The following is a 15,629-nucleotide window of genomic DNA, read 5'->3' as shown; positions in this document are numbered from 1 at the left end:
CCAGGTAGGCTAGTGAACTGATAAAGCAAAGCAGTTCGACACATACAACATATGGAATAAACAAACATACAATCAATAATACAGGAGAAAAATCTGAGGTAGGATAAGAGAGATAAGGCAATAAATAGGCCATGGGGACGAAGGAATTACAATATAGCAATTAAACACTGGAATGGTAGGATGTGCAGAAGATGAATGTGCAAGTAGAGATACTGGGGTGCAAAGCAGCAAGATAAATAAATACATACAGTATGGGGATGAGGTAGATTGGATGGGCTATTTATGGGCTATTTACAGATGAGGTATGTACAGGTGCAGTGATCTGTGAGCTGCTCTGAGAGCTGGTGCTTAAAGCTAGTAAGAGTTTCCCGCTTCAGAGATTTTTGCAGTTCGTTCCAGTCACTGGCAGCAGAGAACTGGAAGGAGAGGCGGCCAAAGGAAGAATTGGCTTTGGGGGTGACCAGTGAGATATACCTGCTGCAGCGCGTGCTACGGGTGGGTGCTGCTATGGTGACCAGTGAGCTGAGATAAGGGGGGGCTTTACCTAGCAGAGACTTGTAGATGACCTGGAGCCAGTGGGTTTGGCGACGAGTATGAAGCGAGGGCCAGCCAAAGAGAGCATACAGGTCGCAGTGATGGGTAGTATATGGGGCTTTGGTGACAAAGCGGATGTCACTGTGATAGACTGCATCCAATTTGCTGAGTAGAGTGTTGGAGGCTATTTTGTAAATGACATCGCCGAAGTCGAGGATCGGTAAGATGGTCAGTTTTACGGGGTATGTTTGGCAGCATGAGTGAAGAATGCTACGTTGCAAAATAGGAAGCCGATTCTAGATTTAATTTTGGATTGGACATGTTTAATGTGAGTCTGGAAGGAGAGTTTACAGCAACCAAACTGGTTGCTCAGTTTGGTCGGACGGCCAGCTCTAGGCAGAGTCTGGGTAGTTCCATATGTTTTCAATTTCCCAATGATGAAGACCCCTGTGCTCTAGAAATGGTTTAATATCCTTCCCCAGTTATACAGCACCAGTCAAAAGTTTGGACACTCCTCATTCCAGGGTTATTTCTTTATTTTCACTATTTTCTACATTGTAGAATAATAGAGAAGACATCAAAACTATGAAATAACACATATGGAATCAAGTAGTAACCAAACAAGTGTTAAACAATTCTAAATATATTTTATATTTGAGAATCTTCAAAGTACCACCCTTTGCCTTGATGACAGCTTTGCACACTCTTGGCATTCTCTCAATTAACAGGTGTGCCTTGTTAAAAGTTAATTTGTGGAATTTCTTTCCTTGGCGTGTGAGCCAGTACTGTGTTGTGACAAGGTAGGGGTGGTATTCAGAAGATAGCCCTATTTGGTAAAAGACCAAGTCCATATTATGGCAAGAAAAGCTCAAGTAGACTGCGTGAATCAGGCCTTCATGGTCGAAATCCTGCAAAGAAACCCCTAATAAAGGACACCAATAATAAGAAGAAACTTGCTTGGGCCAAGAAACATGAGCAATGGACATTAGACTGCTGGAAATCCAACCACCATGTCTTTGTGAGATGCAGAGTAGGTGAATGGATGATCTCCGCATGTGTGGTTCCCACCGTGAAGCGTGGAGGAGGAGGTGTGATGGTGCTTTGCTGGTGACACTGTAGGTTATTTAATTAGAATTAACACTTAACTAGTATGGCTACCACAACATTCTGCAGCGATACGCCATCTCATCTGGTTTGCGCTTAGTGTTTTTCAAGAGGACAATGACCCAACACATCTCCAGGCTATTTGACCAAGGAGAGTGATGGAGTCCTGCATCAGATGACCTGATCTCCACAATCACCCGACCTCAACCCAATTGAGATGGTTTGGGATAAGTCGGACTGCAGAGTGAAGGAAAAGCAGCCAACAAGTACTCAGCATGTGGGAACTCCTTCAAGACTGTTGGGAAAGCATTCTAGGTAAAGCTAGAGAATGCCAAGAGTGTGCAATTCTTTCATCAAGGCAAAGGGTGCCTACTTTGAAGAATCTCAAATATAAAATATATTTGGATCTGTTTAACCCTTTTTTGGTTACTACATGATTCCCTGTGTTATTTCATAGTTTTGATGTCTTCACTATTATTCTACAATGTAGAAAAAAATAAAAAATAAAGAAAGAAAAACCCTTGAATGAGTAGGTGTGTTCAAGCTTTTGACTGGTACTGTATGCCACATCACAATTCTATCTCCGAGATCTACGGACAGTTCCTTGGACTGCATGGTATAGTTTACGCTTTGCCTGTTGTAGCCTGCACGCAGCCGGTGTCTCAGCAGCCCTCTTCTCAGGTGAGTTCTGTGGCTCTGGCCCCACAACCTTCTTCGTGACACGTCAGAGACCGGATCATTCCAGTGATTGTGATAAGGAGTTCTATGGTGAGGCATATATCTGTACCTGGGACAAACACTCTGTTTTTCTGGGGCAAAAGTTCAGGATATAACCAGGTTGCTTCCCGAGGCTGCGAGTCAGTCACCGGGGGCTGATACTGTCATGGTTCATGTGGGGTCGAATGACATTATGAAGGGCAGCTCGGAACAGCTGAAGAAGTATTTTAAAGAACTGATTGTGTCTCTACTTAACATCAGCAAACACCCCATAATATCTGTCCCTCTGCCCTCCCCAAATTGTGGCATTGAACAGTTCAGCAGATTTGTAGCCCTCCATAACTGGCTACCAGACTATTGCAGCTCTGTGGGTGTAACATTTATTGACATTTTTGATACCTTCTGGAAACAAAGCTTGTATTATGAGGATGGGATCCACCAAAATCATTTGGTTTCCTGGATCCTTTCACAGCATTATAAGACTGAATTGACACAATGACTTATCAATGACCCAAATCCACCAAAGTTAATCTCTAGGATTGTCTCACTGAGTTGTCATAATGTTTCAGCAAATGTACAGTGCATTGCGAAAGTATTCGGCCCCCTTGAACTTTGCGACCTTTTGCCACATTTCAGGCTTCAAACATAAAGATATTAAACTGTATTTATTTGTGAAGAATCAACAACAAGTAGGACACAATCATGAAGTGGAACGACATTTATTGGATATTTCAAACTTTTTTAACAAATCAAAAACTGAAAAATTGGGCGTTTCTTAAAGATATCCATAAAAAGTGTCGTTTAAAGTTTGCCACAGGCCACCTGGGAGACACACCAAACATGTGGAAGAAGGTGCTCTGGTCAGATGAAACCAAAATTGAACTTTTTGGCAACAATGCAAAACGTTTTGTTTGGCGTAAAAGCAACACAGCTGAACACACCATCCCCACTGTCAAACATGGTGGTGGCAGCATCATGGTTTGGGCCTGCTTTTCTTCAGCAGGGACAGGGAAGATGGTTAAAATTGATGGGAAGATGGATGGAGCCAAATACAGGACCATTCTGGAAGAAAACCAGATGGAGTCTGCAAAAGACCTGAGACTGGGACGGAGATTTGTCTTCCAACAAGACAATGATCCAAAACATAAAGCAAAATCTACAATGGAATGGTTCAAAAATAAACATATCCAGGTGTTAGAATGGCCAAGTCAAAGTCCAGACCTGAATCCAATCGAGAATCTGTGGAAAGAACTGAAAACTGCTGTTCACAAATGCTCTCCATCCAACCTCACTGAGCTCGAGCTGTTTTGCAAGGAATGAATGGGAAAAAAATTCAGTCTCTCGATGTGCAAAACTGATAGAGACATACCCCAAGCGACTTACAGCTGTAATCGCAGCCAAAGGTGGCGCTACAAAGTATTAACTTAAGGGGGCTGAATAATTTTGCACGCCCAATTTTTCAGTTTTTGATTTGTTAAAAAAGTTTGAAATATCCAATAAATGTCGTTCCACTTCATGATTGTGTCCCACTTGTTGTTGATTCTTCACAAAAAAATACAGTTTTATATCTTTATGTTTGAAGCCTGAAATGTGGCAAAAGGTCGCAAAGTTCAAGGGGGCCGAATACTTTCGCAAGGCACTGTACATTATCCCAGGGGCATTGGAAGACACAATGTAAGTAACCTAATTTATGTCCCCCTTACTGTCCCTCTTACTGCCCTGAATGCCTCTGCGGATCCTACATCTATTGTATGCAGTAATCATATGCCCAGAGTAATACAGCACTAAGGTTGTGTGCCCTAGTAGGAAGTCCACTGTGTGCAGCTCACCCTGCACTAATAAAAAATAACCTAAGCATGTCTACCTCTGCTAAACTTCCCAATAAAGCAAGAAAGTGTTTAAAATATCCCATGTTAACATATTTAGCTTAAGAAATTAGGTTCATGAAATCAATAATTTGCTAGTAAAAGATGACATTCATATTCTGACAATCTCTGAAACTCACTTCGATAATACCTTTGATGATACAGTGGTAGCAATACATGGTTATAAGATCTACAGAAGAGTCCAATCAAATGTTATTGGTCACATGCAGATGTTATTGCGGGTGTAGCAAAATGCTTGGGATAAGTTCAATTGCCCTGGACAAAGAATCCAGTTTGGGAAAGTCATATTCTTGGTTGTAATGCTGGTGAGTTACTGCCGCTCTAATATCAAAAAGTTATTTCCAGCTGTACGTAATAACACAAAAAAACTTGCTGGCTAATATTGTAAGAAATAACACACAAAAAAACAAAATACTGCAAAGTTGCTTACGAGTTAGAAGCAGAGCTGCAATGTCTGTTGGATGCCAAAGGTGGAAATGCCAACAGTGGAGAAGTGGCTGTTTATATTCAGAACCGCATTCCTGCAAAGCTTAGAGAGGATCTCATGTTAAATACTGTTGAAGTAATATGGCTACAGGTTCATCTGCCTCACCTAAACCTATTCTGGTGGGAAGCTGCTATAGACCACCATGTACTAACAGTCAGTATCTGGATAACATGTGTGAAATGCTTGATAATGTATGTGATATCCATAGAGAAGTATATCTTCTGGGTGATTTAAATATTGACTAGCTTTTATCAGGCTGCCCACTCAAGAGAAAGCTTCAAACTGTAACTAGTGCCTGCAACCTAGTTCAGGTCATCAATCAACCTACCAGGTGTAGTTATACACAGCACAGTGTGTAATGGCAAGCAATCAGACGCTGCACTTGACACTTTAATGAAATTGCTTATCCCAGTTACTAATAAGCATGCACCCATTAAGAAATTGACTGTAAAAACAGTAAACCCTGTCGATTTATGAGGAATTGAAAAATGGTATGGTATGATGAGGCAAAATGAATGGTGAATAAGTCTAGCTGCACATTCAATTGGCAAACGTACTGCAAATTGAGAAATTATCTGAATAAACTGAATCAAAAGAACTACACTATGAAACAAAGATAAATGACAAAGAATAATAGTAAAAAGCTTTGGAGCACCTAAAATGAAATTTTGGGCTAAAAGGCAAACTCCGCTACATCATTCACTGAATCAGATGGCAAGATTAGCAAACAGGCATGAAATGCCAGCAACAAATGCAGACACTACACATCCAAGTCTATCTGACCAAATTATGAAAGACAGAAATTGTACTTTTGAATTCCATTAAGTAAGTGTGGAAGAGGTGAATAAATTATTGTTGTCTATCAACAATGGCAAGCCACAAGGGTCTGACAATCTAGATGGAAAATTACTGATGATAATAGCAGACGATATTGGCACACTATTTGCCATATCTTCAATTTAAGCCTACTAGAAAGTGTGTACCCTCAGGCCTGGAGGGAAGCAAAAGTTATTCGCCTACCTAAGAATAGTAAAGCCCCCTTTACTGGCCCAAATAGCCGACCAATCGGCCTGTTACCAACCCTTAGTAAACGTTTGGAAAAATTAGTGTTTGACCAGATACAATGCTATTTTACAGTAAACAAATTTACAACAGACTTTCAGCACCCCTATAGGAAAAGGACATTCAACATGCTCAGCACTTACACAAATGACTGATGATTGGCTGAGAGAAATTGATGATACAAATATTTTTGGGGTTGTTTTGTCAGACTTCAGTGCAGCTTTTCACATTATCGATCATAGTCTGCTGCCTGAAAAACGTATGTGTTATGTCTTTACACCCCCTGCTACATTGTGGATAAAGAGTGATCTGTCTAACAGAACACAGAGGGTGTTCTTTAATGGAAGGCTCTCCAACAAAATCCAGGGAGAATCAGGAATTCCTCAGGGCAGCTGTCTTTTTACAATCTTTACTAACGACATGCCACTGGCTTTGAGTAAAACCAGTGAGTCTATGTATACGGATGACTCAACACTATACACATCAGCGACTGAAATGACAGCAAACTTAACAAAGAGATGCAGTTAGTTTCAGAATTGGTGGCAAGGAATAAGTTTGTCCTAAATATTAAAAAAATAAAAGCATTGTATTTGGTACAAATCATTAACTAAACCCTAAACCTTAACTAAATATTGCAATAAATCATGTGGAAATTGAGCGAGTTGAGGACACTGAACTGCTTGGAGTAGCCCTGGATTGTAAACTGTCAGGGTCAAAAAATATTGATACAACAGAAGCTAGGATGGGGAGAAGTCTGTCTATATCGTTGCTTTCTTAACAACACTATCAACAAGGCAGGTCCTACATGCTTTAGTTTTGTCGCACCTGGACTACTTTTCAGTCGTGTGGTCAGGTGGCACAAAGAGGGACTTGGCCCTTGGATGTACACAGAGAGCAAACTTCAATAATATGCATGTCAATCTCTCCTGGCTCAAAGTGGAGGAGAGATTGACTTCATCAATACTTGTATTTGTGAAAGGTATCGACATGTTGAATGTACCAAGCTACTGGCACACAGCTCGGACACCCATGTATACCCCACAAGACGCCAGAGGTCTCTTCACAGTCCCCCAAGTCCAGGACAGACTATTGGAGGCACACAGTACTACATAGAACCATGAATACACAGAACTCTATTCCACATCAAGTAACTCATGCAAGCAGTAAAATTAGATTTAAAAATTAAAAATAAAAAAATAAAAAAAAATACACCTTATGGAACAGTGAGGACTGTGAAGCAATACAAACACAGACACATGAATACAAACACTCTATAACATACGCACGTACACATGTATTTTATAGATATGTCGTAGTAGAGTAGGGGCTCGGGGGCACACAGTTAATATGTTGTTACATCTGTATGTATTGTAATGTTTTAAAATGTATAACTGCCTTCATTTTGCTGGATCCCAGGAAGAGTAGCCTTGGCAGCAGCATCCATAGTAAATACAAATACAAATGTATGTGTCTGTAATGCAGAGTAACCAATCCCTTTAGCAAACTACAACAATTCAGAAAAACAACACATTACTACACTACAACACACCCAGCTAAACCTGAGGAACATTGAGATTGTGAAATGAATTATAGGTGTTACTTCCATTGCTATTATTATTGAGTTTGACTTCAACCCACATCATGAGTCATCGTCTGTCTGCGGTGTGTGTGTGTATATGCATGTGTGTATGCAAGCCCGATCGTTCCTGTGAGTGTGAGTGTTTCTATGTATGTGTGTGAACCGGTGTGGGCACACGCGCCTGTGTGTGTTCTCAGTCACCCACCTGGAGGCTGTCGTCCTCCTTGACCAGCTCTTTCGGAGGGAACAAGTCCTTGGCCTGGATATACTCCAGACTGGGGGGTCCTTCTTCACCCTGGAAGACAAAGATGAACACAGGCTGGTCAGACATCTCAGTTCTTAACACACAACATACAAATAGTAACAGTAACATTACTTTATCAGATCAATCATCAGCCACACAGGAAAAGGTCAATAAAAGCCACTCCCTTTACAGGAGCCTAAAGGGGCACTGTCCTGTTTTTCTGAAATGGCAGACTACAGCTGCTATTAACATTGCCTGCAAAGAGCCGGCGTCAAACACCATACAACACACTCACTTCTTCTCTGAAAAAGGGAGTTCTCACAGGTCAGTTTGAAGTCACAACTTTCAGTCAGGCAATTATTTATTATTATGAGTGACCTGTGTTTTTTGGGGGGAGGACATGACAGAATGTCCCCTAGACAGCTGCTGTTTATGTCTGTGCCTCCTACCCAGCCAGCGAGATGGCCTGTGCCCGTGGCAGAATGTGGCAGACAGCACTGCAGCCACAGCAGTAAACCCAGCTGTAGCCCTACACAGTAGGAACAACATACAGTTGAAGGCGGAAGTTTACATACACTCAATTAGTATTCGGTAGCGTTGTCTTTAAATTGTTTAACTTGGGTCAAACATTTCAGATAGCCTTTCACAAGCTAACCACAATAAGATGGGTGCATTCTGGCCCATTCCTTCTGACAGAGCTGGTGTAACTGAGTCAGGCATGTAGGCCGCCTTGCTTGCACACGCTTTTTCAGTTCTGCCCACAAATGTTCTATAGGAATTGAGGTCACGGCTTTGTGATGGCCACTCCAATATCTTGACTTTGTTGTCCTTAAGCTATTTTGCCACAACTTTGGAAGTATGCTTGGGGTCATTGTCCATTTGGAAGACCCATTTGCGACCAAGCTTTAACTTCCTGACTGATGTCTTGAGATGTTGCTTCAATATATCCACATCATTTTCTTCCCTCATGATGCCATCTATTTTGTGAAGTGCACCAGTCCCTCCTGCAGCAAAGCACCCCACAACACGGTGCTGCCACTCCGTGCTTCACAGTTGGGATGGTGTTCTTCAGCTTGCAAGCCTCCCCCTTTTTTCTCCAAACATAACGATGGTCATTAGGGCCAAACAGTTCTATTTTTGTTTCATCAGACCAGAGGAAATTTCTCCAAAAAGTAAGATCTTTGTCCCCATGTGCAGTTGCAAACTGTAGCCTGGCCTTTTTTATGGCGGTTTTGGAGCAGTGGCTTCTTCCTTGCTGAGCGGCCTTTCAGGTTATGTCGATATAGGACTCGTTTTACTGTGGATATAAATACTTTTGTACCTGTTACCTCCAGGTCCTTTGCTGTTGTTCTGGGACTGATTTGCACTTTTCGCACCAATGTGCATTGATCTCTAAGAGACAAAACGCGTCTCCTTCCTGAGCGGTATGACGGCTGCGTGGTCCCATGGTGTTTATACTTGCGTACTATTGTTTGTACAGATGAACGTGGTACCTTCAGGCGTTTGGAAATTGCTCCCAAGGATGAACCAGACTTGTAGAGGTCTACAACTTCTTTTCTGAGGTCTTAGCTGATTTCTTTTCATTTTCCCATGATGTCAAGCAAAGAGGCACTGAGTTTGAAGGTAGGCCTTGGAATACATCCACAGGTACAACTCCAATTGACTCAAATGATGTCAATTAGCCTATCAGAAGCTTCGAAAGCCATGACATCGCTCTCTGTAATTTTCCAAGCTGTTTAAAGGCACAGTCAACTTAGTGTATGTAAACTTCTGACCCACTGGAATTGTGATACAGTGAATTACAAGTGAAATAATTTGTCTGTAAACAATTGTTGGAAAAAGTCCTTGTGTCATGCACAAAATATATGTCCTAACCGACTTGCAAAAACTATAGTTTGTTAACAAGACATTTGTGGAGTGGTTGAATAACGAGTTCTAATGACTCCAACCTAAGTGTATGTACACTTCTGACTTCAACTGTATGTGCTAATATTTCTAAAAATGTGTTTTCACTTTGTCATTATGGGGTATTGTGTGTAGATAACTGAGAAACACTTTAAAAAAAATATTCAAAATGTGGAATAAGTTAAGGGGTGTGATTACTTTCTGAAGGCATTGTAGTCTATAGCACTGTATTGCTGTTTGTCTAATGTACATTGCACAGTCTTGCTTGATGTATTCATTAAGTTGTTGTCATCTTGTGCCTGCTAGTAATAATTGTCCCTCAGAGATTAATAATATTTTTTTATTGAATTATCATACACTACATGACCAAAGGTATGTGGACACCTGCTCGTAAAACAGATCATTCCAGAATCATTGGCATCAATTGGTGCTTCAACAGCCTTCACTCTTCTGAGAAGGCTTTCCACTAGATGTTGGAACATCACTGCGGGGACTTGCTTCCATTCAGTCAGAAGCAAATTATTGAGGTTGGGCACTGATGTTGGGCGAATAGGCCTGGCTCTCAGTCGGTATTCCAATTCATCCCAGAGGTGTTAGATGGGGTTGAGTAGAGAGCTCTGTGCAGGCCAGTCAAGTTCTTCCCCACCGATCAACAAACCATTTCTGTATGGACTTCACTTTGTGCACCGGGGCATTGTCATGCCGAAACAGGAAATGGTCTTCTCCAAACTGTTGCCATGAAGTGAAGCACAGAATCGTCTAGAATGTCATTGTATGCTGTAGCATTAAGATTTCCCTTCACTGGAACTAAGGGGCTAGACCGAACCATAAAAAAAAGTCCACCAAACTTTACAGCACTATGCATTCGGGCAGGAAGCGTTCTCCTGGCATCTGCCAAACCCAGATTTGTCTATTGGCCTGTTAGATGGGGAAGCGTGATTCATCACTCCAGAGAATGTGTTTCCACTGCTCCAGAGTCCAATGGCGGTGAGCTTTACACCACTCCAGCCGACACTTGGTATTACGCATGGTGATCTTGTGTGCGGCTGCTTGGCCATGGAAACCCATTTCATGAAGCTCCCAACAAAAAGTTATTGTGCTGATGTTGCTTCCAGAGGCAGTTTGGAACTCGGTAGTGAGTGTTGCAACCGAGGACAGACTATTTTTTACACGCTATGCGCTTCAGTATTCCCGTTCTGTGAGCTTGTGTGGCTTACCACTTCGTGGCTGGGCCATTATTGCCCCTAGACGTTTCCACTTCACAATAACAGCACTTACAATTGACCGGCGCAGGTGTAGCAGGGCAGAAATTTGACTAAGTGACTTGTTGGAAAGGTGGCATCCTATGACGGGGACAGTTTAAAGTCACTGAGCTCTTCATTAAGGCCATTCTACTGCCAATGTTTGTTGGTGGAGATTGCATGGCTGTGTGCTAGATTTCATACACCTGTCAGCAACGGGTGTGGCTGAAAAAGGGTGTCCACATACCTTTGTATATATAGTGTACTTATTCCCTACAGACTGTAGATAAGTTGCTTAGATGGCTTATTGGAGGTGGGACTGCGGCCCACAGATGGGACAGCATGGCAGATGGCTGGGATTGTGAGGCGACAGTGAGGAGACTGGGGGAGTCAAAGGGAAGAGACCGTGACCTTGAAAGCAGGGAAACAGCTAACGAGTTGTGACAGTCTCAAAGCTTCGTAAAAGATGCAACCAGTTAGACAAAGTGTTTGGGGTTTCAACAATTATCATGTGATTTGCATATTTCAGATAATACCTTCAAATGAGCAGGAGTCAAAAAGCCAATGTCTATGACTACAGGTCTTATTGCACAAATGCACATTTCTAGGGAAATCTTTCGCTTTGAAAATGTCACTCTTAAAAAGACGAGGACAAAAACATAAGCGTACTCTACCGTGTGCAACCCTCTCTAGGGCAAGTCTTTTTCAATATTTGCTAACACAGCAATCTACATATATGCCCTAATTCAGCAATACCTCATCTTATTCTACAACTATAGGCTATATGCTACACCACAGTACCACTTGATTCTTGTACTGGGCCATTTATACAGAAATTATGAATTACATTTTTCAAGACCCTGATTGATACCTCAGAGGGAAGAAACAAACTATAACAAGCTTTTACACTTGTTAAACAACAATTCTTTGAGGACCAACTAACAATTTCAATATAGATTACTAAATGCGTGTCAACTGTTGAACTCCTTTGGGAAAACATAGGGCACATCCTAGATAAACTGAAGCATCAAGCAATAATGCTCACTTTGCTATTGCCCAGTCTCCTTCCACTGAGGAGAAACAGGGGAAGCAGCAGGAGGATACAGATATAATCCCCTCTTCCCTCCTCCCTCCATCCCGGCTGTCTCCCCAGCAGCAGGTGCCCAGCTCCCTCCCTCCATCCATCCACTGCCTTGGCTCAGACACATGGGTCAAGATGAGAGGGCCCTCCGCGGAGTCTATAGCACCACAGACAGACCAGACACAGCAACATGAGGTCTTTACTCCATGTACTGCATGCTGGCATGAGCCTCATATCAGACGAGAATCAAATGTCAGTACTGTCATGGGGCTACATCCCCTGGTACATGCCCACTAAGCCTACATCAGTATCAGACGTGTGAAAGTGGGAAGCCGGTTAAAACCCCCCAAAAAGTACAGGTTTTTAAACCTTTTTACATTTAACTCGACAATAAATTCACTTCACCAATCAGTGCTGTTAGAGCAGCTTGCCATGGGGCGGTTTAAGCGATTTAATTTGTATCGGAAAGTTGTTAAAAGCTGATTTTATTTTGCCATAAACAGTATGGTTTAATCATACTGAAAGACAAACACACGCGTAATTTTCCTGCCAGTCACAGTGTAGGGTGCTAGATGCAACTGAAATTTTGCAGGCGATGAGAGAGCGAGAGAATGGAGGAAGCTTGTCTTGAAGCGCTGGCCATCTTGTTATGACATGCATTATCTGAATTAGGCCCACAGAATTATACTTACGGAGGAGCGGCTTCTATGGAGGAACTTCGAATGTCTTTGAAATTCTGAGTTCTAGCTAGCTAGTGTAGCACTAAAATTAAAAAACATATTTTTGTAGTTAATAAATCCAATGCGAAACGTGATAACGAGCATCCTTAACTAACATTGAAAAAGTTCATCTATTCTTTTAAACATCTCTCACAAACTTCTGAATCATGCTTGTAACGTCAGGCTACATCTATGCTTCAGAAGGGAAGGGCAGGTAGCCTACACACACACCCGCTGGCCGGCAGACACTGGAATACATTTGAGTGACAAAGTGAGGGCTTTGCATAGGTGCTTTATTGTGATTTTTGTGGGCCTAAAAAAAAATGCCTGGAACATAAAGAAATGCTATTAACCGATTCCCTTGCTTTTAAAAATAACGGTTCTGTTCCTGAACAGTATATATCACTTGTTTTCAATTCGGGTTCTGTTCCTCAAATCATTTTGTTTTTCACCTACCCTGTGCCATCAAACTGAACCTGTCCACTTCAAACAACTACAAGAAACAGAGGGGATGACAGGCACTAGGTGTCGACACCTGCCACATTGATTTGACATGTGGACATGTGAATGACTTTGTAAACAGAGGAGGAAAAAATAGTTTCTCCCTTGACTTTGGTTTGAGGATGGCATGGGAATGTGAGGTGCAGCATAGGAAGCGTGTGCATTAACATTTAAACTGGAGTGCTGACATATGTGTTCCCCACCCAATCCGAGTAACTCCGACAGACGTATCTGCCTTGGCAGTAGCCATAGGCCGAGGGTCAGCCCAGTTCCTCAAAAGAGTCTCAAAGAGTTACTGCAACGCTGACAACCTTGGCTCAGACATTCTCTAACAATAGCCAGAAAATTATAGCACGACTCGATTATCATTTAATTTGTAAATTGACTGCATCTCATTCTCTGGAAGGCATAAAGAGAGAGAAAGAGAGCACTCGGGCCTAGATGTTGGCATTTCCCTGGTGGTTTTTCTTTCTGCCATCTGTGCCTTACAACAGCGAGGCAACACAACAAAGCCAGTCTGGCCACTACCTGAGCCAAGAAGTGTGGGGTGGATAGACTGAGGATGGAAGCGAAATGTGCGATTGGGAGTTGGCTAGAAGGCAAAATGGTGAAGAGTGTGTCTTGGAGCAGGTTGAGTGCAGCTGCAGCCATCAAGACTATCCCATCAATGGGACCTGAAGAACTGTAATATCCTGTGTTTCTCTGAGTCGTGGCTAAACAAGGACATGGATAATATACATCTAGCTGGTTTTTCTGTGCATCGTCAAGGCCAAACGGCAGCTTTGGGTAAGGTTAAGGGGGAAGGTGTGTGTCTTTGCTAGTGCACAATCTCTAATGTTAAGGAAGTCTAGAGGTTTTGCTTGCCCGAGTTTGAGTACCTCATGATAACCTGCAGACCATACTATTTACCAAGTAAGTATATCTATATTTTTCGTATCGGTCTATTTACCACCACAAACCTATGCTGGCCCTAAGACCGCACTCAACTAGCTGTATAGGGCCATAACCAAACAAGAAAATGCACATCCAGAGGCGGCGCTCCCCCGAGGTAAGACTGAAATCGGTCTTACCTATTTTTTTACCAGCATGTCAACTCTGCAAATAGAAGCAAAAAAACCTCTACATCACCTTTACTCCACACACAGAAACGCATACAAAGCGCTCCCTCACCTTCCATTTGGCAAATCTGACCATAACTCTACACTCATAAATCCTGCTTACAAGCAGAAACTCAAAAAAGGAGTATCAGAAATGCGCTCAATATGGAAGTGGTCCAATGAAGCGGATGCTAAGCTATAGGAATTTCGCTAGCATAGAATGGAATATGTTCCGGGATTCATCCGATAACATTAAGGAATTTACTACATCAGTCACCTGTTCAGGATGGCTGTGTGTTCTCGCTCTCTGTAACCGATGTGAGTAAGACATTTAAACAGGTTAACATTCACAAGCCTGCAGGGCCAGATGGATTACCAGGACGTGTACTCAGAGCATGCGCTGACCAGCTGGCAAGTGACATGTTCAACCTCTCCCTGACTCAGTCTGTAATATCTACATATTTCAAGCAGTCCCTGTGCCCAAGAACAACAAAGGTAACCTGGCTAAATGACTATCGCCCCATAGCACTCACATCTGTAGCTATGAAATTATTTGAAAGGTTGTGAGCTATCACCCTAAACACCCTAGACCCACTCCAATTCGCATACCACACAACAGAGCCACAAATGATGCAATATCTATTGCACTCTACACTGCCCTCTCCCACCTCGACAAGAGTAACACTTATGTGAGAATGCTGGTCATTCACTATAGTTCAGCTGTCAACACCATAGTGCCCTCCAAGTTCATCACTAAGCTCAGGACCCTGGAACTGAACACCTCCCCCTACAACTGGATCCTGGACTTCCTGACAGGCCGCCCCCAGGTGATGAGGGCAGGCAACAACACATCCGCCATGCTTACCTTCAACACAGGGGCCCCTCCAGGGGTGTGTGCTTAGTCTTCTCCTGTACTCCCTGTTCACCCACGACTGCGTTGCCGCACATGACTTCAACATTAGCATTACATTTGCTGACGATACGATAGTGGTTGGCCTGATCACCGACGACGATGACTATAGGGAGGAGGTTAGTGACCTGGCAGTGTGGTGCCAGGACAACAACAACCTCTCCCTCAACGTCAGCAAGACAAAGGAGCTGATTGTGGACTACAGGAAAAATAGAGGGCCGAGCATGACTCCATCCACATCGATAGGGCTGTAGTCGAGCAGGTCTAAAGTTTCTCAGTTTCTTCATCACTAAGGAATTATCATTATCCACACATACCAATACAGTCATGAAGAAGGCACGACAACACCTATTCCCTCTCAGACGGCTGAAAAGATTTGGCATAGGCCCTCAGAGCCTCAAAAAGTTCTATAACTGCACCATTGAGAGAATCTTGACTGGCTGCATCACCGCTTGGTATGGCAACTACTTGGCATCTGACCGCAAGGCACTACAGAGGGTAGCTACCCGGACTATCTGCATAGATGCTTTTTGCACTAACTCTTGACTCATCACTTACACTG

General features: G+C 42.7%; 1 protein-coding gene across 6 annotated transcripts in view; it reads right to left on the bottom strand.

Annotated features, from left to right (window-relative positions):
• The window catches only part of LOC110537841 (myotubularin-related protein 4), a 178,231-nt gene that overhangs the window by 54,060 nt on the left and 108,542 nt on the right, over nucleotides 1-15,629 (bottom strand). For 5 of the 6 annotated variants that reach the window (XM_036937873.1, XM_036937872.1, XM_036937874.1 and 2 more), the window contains one exon: nucleotides 7,575-7,664. In XM_036937873.1, the coding sequence (XP_036793768.1) occupies nucleotides 7,575-7,664 (90 nt within the window). Of the gene's footprint in view, nucleotides 1-4,671; nucleotides 4,763-7,574; nucleotides 7,665-15,629 lie in introns of those variants that run through there. The other variant, XM_036937876.1, reaches the window with a different exon arrangement.

The sequence above is a fragment of the Oncorhynchus mykiss genome, chromosome 12 (genome assembly GCF_013265735.2).
Source record: "Oncorhynchus mykiss isolate Arlee chromosome 12, USDA_OmykA_1.1, whole genome shotgun sequence".
Lineage (NCBI taxonomy): Eukaryota > Metazoa > Chordata > Actinopteri > Salmoniformes > Salmonidae > Oncorhynchus > Oncorhynchus mykiss.
This window is presented reverse-complemented; position numbering and strand designations above follow the sequence as displayed.